The sequence below is a fragment of the Pavona decussata genome, unplaced genomic scaffold (genome assembly GCF_977016875.1).
Source record: "Pavona decussata unplaced genomic scaffold, jaPavDecu1.1 SCAFFOLD_12, whole genome shotgun sequence".
NCBI lineage: Eukaryota > Metazoa > Cnidaria > Anthozoa > Scleractinia > Agariciidae > Pavona > Pavona decussata.
In genome coordinates, this window is record NW_028145435.1 from 1,573,741 (window position 1) to 1,581,863 (window position 8,123).

The 8,123-nt window shown below is 38.0% G+C and overlaps 1 protein-coding gene across 3 annotated transcripts; it reads right to left on the reverse strand.

Moving 5' to 3' along the window:
* Positions 1-1,450: 1,450 nt before the first annotated feature.
* On the reverse strand, positions 1,451-7,198 carry LOC146487997 (transmembrane protein 220-like). Of its 3 annotated transcripts, none has more exons than XM_085125784.1 (7): positions 7,057-7,198; positions 6,407-6,608; positions 6,066-6,095; positions 5,037-5,097; positions 3,446-3,575; positions 2,942-3,007; positions 1,451-1,681 (listed from the first exon to the last, which is right to left on the reverse strand). In XM_085125784.1, exons 2-7 carry the CDS (start codon positions 6,536-6,538, stop codon positions 1,522-1,524), a joined length of 579 nt encoding a protein of 192 aa, XP_084981910.1. In that variant the 5' UTR covers positions 6,539-6,608; positions 7,057-7,198; the 3' UTR covers positions 1,451-1,521. The 3 variants fall into 3 exon arrangements, with proteins under 3 accessions (XP_084981910.1, XP_084981917.1, XP_084981902.1); XM_085125791.1 differs by having other exon boundaries at positions 7,051-7,190; XM_085125776.1 differs by lacking the exon at positions 7,057-7,198 and adding an exon at positions 6,774-6,977.
* Positions 7,199-8,123: the final 925 nt, after the last annotated feature.

An 8,123-nucleotide genomic window follows, 5' to 3' on the forward strand; every position in this document is an offset into this window, starting at 1 on the left:
ACTTAGGAGCGACGACTGATTCAGACAGCGCACTTTCAGCCGCACCTAATTCGTCAAACCTTGAAGAAAAGAAGTAAAAAATAGTCACCGAGACATAAAGCCAGGAATTCTGTACAAACATTTGGGTGATCTGGTTTAGTTATCGCTAAATAATAATACAATAGCTGAATAACAGAGACCAAACTTTATCAATGATTCTCAATGACTTTTCCCGATAGTTTTAGCTTTAAATTCTACATTTCGAGTAAGGATGAAAACAGGAGGTAAAACAGATTTATGCCAAAGCAATTCTCTCTAAATAAATCACAAAGCCTAGCGAATTGAAGCCAAAAGACGAGACTCAAGAGAATCAAGCGACAGTCACAGTTGTACTTACTTCCCGGTTAAAACTGCATGTGTGACTTGTCACGGTATGGGGCTTTGAGCCAATCACAAGTTGCGGTAAACAATGAGAGTAATTTATGCATTAAGTTCGGCACACGAGAGGAGCGGCGTCTGAATCAGCTGCCGCTCCAGTGTCACATAATGCGGCAGACCCTGTCGAACTCAACAATGTTTGCCGCACCAAATTAAAACTGCCGTACCAAACTTATTCAGACGCCGCTCTTTTGCCGGCACATGAGTGGAGTGGCGCCTGGATCAGGCCTGAGGTTTCGAGTGTTAGCCCTTCTTCAGAGCCAACACTTGAAATGTCAGCACTTTACAGTGGCCAAATTACCTCACCATGCAGCTCTGTTGATAGAACCAACCATTTGCAAAAAAAAAAAAAGATTGCTTTCACTTATTTGACTGAATCTGCACCCCCTCCACCCCCACCCTCTTAAAACTCTCTTCAAAGAGGAGAGTGGGAAAAATGTGAAAACCAATCTCCTAATCTTGCCTACAATGTTTTCTTTCTGAAAATATCCATACTTTTCCCATAGAAAGTTTCTTTGTTTGGACCTGATCCCAACCCTCTTGAAAGTCTCATGTGGCTTCACACCTTTCACGATAAAACTTGTGTTTTTACATGTAGATCCCTCTTCCCCTTTGAATTTCAAATGACCTTCTATGTGGGTTGGGGTAGGGAACAGATATTTTCTGGAGTTGGATAGTTTTTTTGTTGTTGCCAAAATATACAAAGATCTGAGGAAAAATGCTGTCTACAATATAGTTTCTTTGTAGAAGAACCAGGATAAATTACCCTTTGTGGGGTTACAAAAAATAGGAACATTAAGTTTTGTTAACTAGTCTTTTTATTTTTTGCTAAGCTTAGCATTGTCTCAAATACTTAAGGCAAGCTTATACATGTACCTCATGCAGTGTTTGACAATTCTCAAAGAGCATTTTTTTTTTACGATTTAGACACTTAATTGCAAATCATGAAAGTGTCTTTTACTATAGCAGATGGATTAATGATTCAAACCCTCCATGGATTGTTCAGATTTATATTGTCATATTTTGTCAAAACAAAGTCAACTTTAGCCTTGCTTCCACTCAAATGCTGGGTAGATGACTACAGTGTAAGCGTACAATGGGCTCTTATATCTCATGTTTGTACAGGTGACGTGAAATGATGTCTTTGCAGTGGTTTTGCAAAGAGGACATGTCCCAGGTGGCTAAGTAGAAGCCCCATAGAACAAATGGAATAACAGCAACAGCGATAGTGGCAGTCCAAAGACAAACAGTTGCTTCCTGGAAGCTGGAAGGCAAAAAAAAAAAAAAAAAGAAGATATTTATTATTGGCTCTGACTTAAGTAGTCGTCAATCTAGTCCCATGTATTTAAGGCTATAATTAATTGGTGTGCTGGACTGGCAGAAACCCAGAGCTACATGATCAGTTTTAATGGGTGTTTTGCTTTAAGGCTTGTCTGTACATAAAATAGCATTCCTTGCAGTTCCAGAAAATATATAGTATGTATACTTATGCACTGTAATTGGAAAATCCAAAGGAGTGAGGGGTGGGGGAGGGCTCTCCAAAACCAAAAGTATACACTCAGATAACTCAGTGTTTCCTGAGGGTTGAGGGTGTTTTGGGGTTTCAAACCAAAACCCTTACATGGGAGAGATGATTGACCAACATATTTACAAGTTTTAAAGTTAATATGTTAAATGAACTAAATAATTTCTATTTTTGGTTGATGGTTTTTAAACCAAAATACTGTAATACTGTAAAAATACTGTAATTTTGATGCTCGCTGTTCTATGCTTGGTTGATGAACTTTCGCACTCCTCTGGACATTCCAGTCTACCTTCATACTTTCCGTTAAAAATTTACCAATAGACTTTTGAGAGCCTCCCCCTTTTGAATTTCCAATGACCCTTATATGCGCTGGGTATTGATATCTTTTGGAACATGTACACATTACATGTATATCAAATTGAATTATAAAAGGTATTTTTTATAATCAGGTTAGCAGAGATTTAATTTGCCCAAGCATCGATGTAGTGATAGGCCAGATTCAGATTTCCATAAAGATGTCTGCATGTATTTAACTGTCAATTTTGGTGTTGCTGGGACCAACTGGTCAAATTGTCCTCAAGAAAAAGGTGCTTGTTGTAGAGACACCTTGCTAAATTACTGGTAGCAAGCTTTATGTGAAAGTCTGAAAAGGGTTTTGGATTTATCAGTGTGCAGCAATGTATCAGATGTTAAGGTCTGGAAAAGTTTGGACTAACTGTGTTAAAAAATTTCCATGTACCCCCTTCAATGTCGGAAAGGCCAACTTTCAAAATTCCACAACTTACATGTACAAGGAAAGGAAAAGGGGAAGTTGAAATTCCAACCCCTATTTAGTTCAGCCCTGCATTTAAGGAAATCTTACATTTAATACTGTTTATACATGTCACATCCAATAAATAAATTATTGGTTTTCCCTCACAATAAATTATTAGACACTCATGCTTACATGTATGAATACTTTTCTAATTCACACTATAAAAACTGTCTTGAACTAATTACCTTTTGAGTCTTGTAACTTGGCAGAGGGCCAACCACAATACAATGATTAATAGTCCTGCAATTTCCCTGTTAAAAATGATAAGAATTATATTATTATGTGTACCAATTGAGGCCTTATTACACTGTAAGTCTGCAGACAATTATCTATTCTTATGATATTTCTAGGCAGAGAAACAAAACATCTTGAGGGAAAACTGACGAAGAAAAAACTAAATGGGCTGACATGAATTCAGCTCTCTTTCTGTGCAGTTCCTCTTAGATTATTTATTTATTGTAGCAGCAATTTTTTACCTAGACTGCAGGCAGTCCCTGGATAGTCGAGAGGTCATGCTAAATAGCCGAGCGCGTAAAAACGTGAGCAAATGAGCAGAGGGGGGCTTGGGGAGAGGCAGGAAAAAGTTTCTTCTTGTTTATTTCTCCTCCCTCCTGAGTCTCGCTTTGCTGTGAGCGAACCCCATCGACTGACCAGAAAGGGACTGCTTGCAGTCTATCTTTTACTCTTACCTTCCCTCCTCATAATTCAGTGGATTTTTGGAAACATTCTCATTTCTTAGTAAGACACTGAACAAGTAAAGAACACCAAAGATGCATGCACTAAGATGAGTGACAGCTATCAATTTCCACAGGGAGTGATCTTCAAAATAAAAAGTTTCACCATGTTAGATTTCAACCACTACAACTATATTTAATTTTTTATAAAGTTTAAGTACATTTAATGGACTGGTCAAACAGGTGGCAATAATGTTGTATTGAAGAGCTTGGTGCATAACCAACCTAATGTGCATTTAGATAGTTTTTTATTGTTTTAGCTCACCTTTATCAAATGTTTTCCATGTGTCCTTCCTTCCTTCCTTCGTTCCTTTCTTCCCTCCCTCCCTCCCCCCTCCCTCCCTCAGGAAGCATTTTTCCCCTCGCTTTATACTTTGTTGTGATAAAAACCTATGATTATGGGCAAGATTTCTTCCTTTATCACAAAGTGAAACGCAAAGCACTGGATAAAGCATTGGAGCAATGATTCCTGAAGGAATTGAATGCAAGATGCGGAAAAAACAAGCGAATCTGAGCTTAAAAGCAACAAAAATCTATTAAAAATGCACTAATTAAAGGTCACTCATTCACCAAGCCCTTCAGTTGCTAATTAATTATGTTAACCAGACCATCGATTTTATTGTAGTTATAGGCTTCAGGTGGCAAGAGGAGTACAGTATTGAGCCTCTGCTAATAAATGGACACCTCCCCCATACTGTAGGTTGGAACCAAAAATGGACCTAAAATTTGGACTAATAAAGGCCCTTCAAAAACTCATTTATAATTGATTTCATAAGCCCATTGACCTATCAAATGGTCAATGATACGTCACGTGCAGTGACTTTATATCGATAAACCTCCTACTTATTAGTATGTGGTGTTTTATCAGCTGATAAAACACTCCTCACTAGTATGTGGTGTTTTTCTCGTATGCTAATTTCCAACGTTCACAAAAGCATCATTGTTATGAACTCTATTGGCACACACTTTTCCAGGAATGTTTTTGAAGCCTATTGTAAGTAGGAAAAAAAATAATAAGTAACGTTGTTTGACGTTTCGATGTATCAAACATCATCATCAAGAATGAAGAAAAATGAACAGACAACGAACAACGTTACTTTTAATTTTTCCTCTTAAATGTTTTAATAAGCAACTGACCATTGTAAGTAGAGCTTTGTATTGTAATATTGTTATATGATGTGTCATGTTAGGTTAATAAAAACTTTTAATGGTGAAAAAAAAAAGAAATATTATTTTATAATTTTTCTAGACCAGTTAAATCAGACATATAAGAAAGGAAATAAATTATATTTAAAATTAGTTAACAGGTACTCATGTTTCTTTTAGTTGATTAGATGCATAATGTATTAAAATTAGCTTGCTAGTTAAGTGATCAGCACTGCATACATGTAATTAACCTACGAACGCAGATGTATTTCCGGCTGTCGCTTCTCTCCACCAAAAACGAGAGAAGTGACAGCCGGAAATATGTCCACGTTCGCAAGCTAATGTAATTATAGCCACTGACAAGTTACGATTCTTGACCACATGTACAAATTATCAGTACCTTGTAATGTTGAGTTAAAGACTAAAGCAACACACAGAACACAGGGAATTCCATAAATCAGCTGCAATAAAAACACAGCTAATGAGTTATTAAGCTGTATTAATTTGGTTAATATATAAAACTGGTTTTTCTGATCCTGGATGTCACTCCCACAATTCCTAAATTCAACATCTTAACATGGGTGAACCTTGTTAGAAAAGCCTCATGCATGCAGACGGGAACTGAACTAGCTGTTTTAGGTTTAAGGTATGGGTGAGTTTTTAGTTAGAGACTCCGAGTGGGTGCATGAATGGATCAGCAGTATAGGGACAAGAAAGTAAAAACATGACAAGACCATTGTAGGGAGTTTGTTGTCAAGGGTATAATGGCCAGAGAGATATCGTACTTATGTAGGTAACTTCACACAGCTGCAAAAAGAAAGCCCAAAAATAAATTGAGCCTTGAGTGGGATTTGAACCCATGATCTCTGAGATACTCCTGCAGTGCTCTATCAACTGAGCTGCAATAATTCTTGTCCTTACAAACTTGTGTTTCTATAACTCTATTAAAAACATGGAAAATATTTTTTACACTTTGTACATGTAATATTACTAATAATCCTGGGCTTAAGATTTCTTTCCTCAAGTCCTCTTGGTCCTCTTTTTGTAATTTGCCACCCTTTAACACACCAACATTTTAAATGTTGCCAACCATTTGAAAACTTTATATAATTTTATGTGGGTGAAAAGGGCACCCTTGTTGGTGAAGCCTCCCTGTATATGGGTGGAAAGGACATCTTGGGTAGGTGCAGGTGGAGCCCCAGGCCCCCTGTATCTGGGTAGAATCACCCTGTATATTCCACCAAATATATGGACCCTAACAAGAGATGGTAACCTGTGAAGATTTTGTTATGCTCTTCTCCAACTTATCCCATGTCCACATGACCCTCATTTGTTGGTAGGGGGGGGGGGGGGGGGTCCAATATACAGATACTCTGAGGAGGCATAAACTTCCCATCAGGTGAGAAATAACTAGGAAGCAATAACTTACCATCCATATAACAGGATCAGGGTCATTTATCTGTTGATAAAAAGAAAGTCCAATTTTGTTATAAACGAGGCAGGGATACTCGATCTATTCCTGGCTGTTTTAACTTTTAATATACTTCCACTTTCATTTGTTGTAAAGTTTTAAGTATCCATTCCAATATTTTTTTTAGATGTAGGATCCCTAACCACAACAGTGTCAGTTAACAATAATCACAATAATGATAAAATCTAACTACATGAAAATCAGGTATTTAACCTGGAGGGTGACCGAGAAGAAGCTTAGCAGGAAGTCAAATCGAATTGGACGTTTAAATATGTCTATAGAACAAAACGAACACAAACCTGAACATAGGCAGCTAAAGCGAAGAACAAAGCCATAACACCATTAGCAAGTCGCCAAGTCCAAGGATTACACACTTTTGAAGCAAGAGATTTTGAATTCTCTTGAATGCCTATTGTACTCCATTCAACCATTATTATCGCATTTGTGTATGAATTTCCGCTATTCCTTATTCAACAACAAGAGCAGAAAAACTGTAGTTTGCTGTGTAAAATAAGAATATATACTGAGCAAATAAAACGAGAATTGGTCCACAATTAAAAACGTAGATTTAAAAGCTTAGTGTACATAATTAGCTAGACTGTTCACAGTCCCCCTATTTTTCCGTGGGATTCTCGAGACCGGTACAAAGCGTGACTTGAAACTTACGAGCGTAGAGCTGGCTTTTGATCACTGTTTGTGTTGGTTGATGAATCAAAGTTAAAAACGTTGAAACGCGTTGGGAATCACATGTTATAAATCCAAAACCCGGAAAACGAGCTTCATTTGTGAACTTCACACCAATTGCATGCTCCCTCAAGGCTTCCGTTGCTTGGTTATCGTATGAGTAATTTGAGTATGTTGAAGGACTGTCACGCATCATTTACTTTATATGCATAGAAAAATAATTTGACAGTTATTGACTGATCCCAGAACTCCCTCTTACCCTCACCTGTATCAATTCTGTACCCAGAGGACAGTGATCGTGTGTCAGATGTGCATGCAGTGAACATCGTACAGTTTGAAGGTGGAAATACATGCGGATGTGGATCGTTTCATTCAGACCGGAAGTTCCTGCTCGTGGCCTTCCCGCCAGCCTCGTTCCCAGGCTATTCATGTCCCTTCTCCCTCCGGGGTGGGAAGATTAAATACCGGTACTCTGGGAACGGGGAAAACTGGCACCAGGGGCTCGTTTCTCGAAAGTCCCGGTAACTTACCGGGCCCGATAAGTGTCTTTGGGGATAAATGTTTTTTTAACAGAAACTCAAATTTCGTTTGCTTTGAATACGAAATTTTAAAATCTTATAATTCTATGAAAACATTGGCCAATTACCATGTCATGTCTGTAATGACCGTGTAATCGGCGAAAAAACATTTAAAAATATACTTATCGGGCCCGGAAAGTTTCCGGGTCTTTCGAGTAACGGGCCCCAGGGCGGCACATAGCGCGGGGGCAGCTGCCCCCGCCAGGAAAACTCAATTTTTTTTCTAACATAGTGTTTGAGTTTACTAAGCGATTTCTTGTAGCTATACTGCTCCGACATCACAAGAAAATCGACTAATTTGACTGAAAAAATCTTCCTTCAATGTGAATTCCAAATAATTATTTTAGAAAATCTTTTGAGGTAAAAGCCAGTACGAATTTTCTTATGAAATAATGATTTTGTAATTTGGGCTCGGCCCTGCGGTATAGAATTTGGCGTTTTTATTTTATTTTATTTTATTTATTTATTTTATTCATTTAAAAATAAAAAGACTGACGCGACGTGACTCCCTGGCGCGTGTTTTAGCCTTTTTTAGATCTAGCTTACACGAGTATGTTTTTTCAGAGCTAAATTGGTCTTTAAAGACCTGCGCTACTCTCAAGTATTTGTAGCGGGATCGGAGGATTTGATAGAGCCTTGGATTTGACAATCGTATGCTCAACATCATAGGTCATTTGTGCCTGATGAGTTTTGATGTCCTCTTAATCCGTGTTCAACGACGCTGTTTTTGACGCTACATAGAGCATTAGCTGGG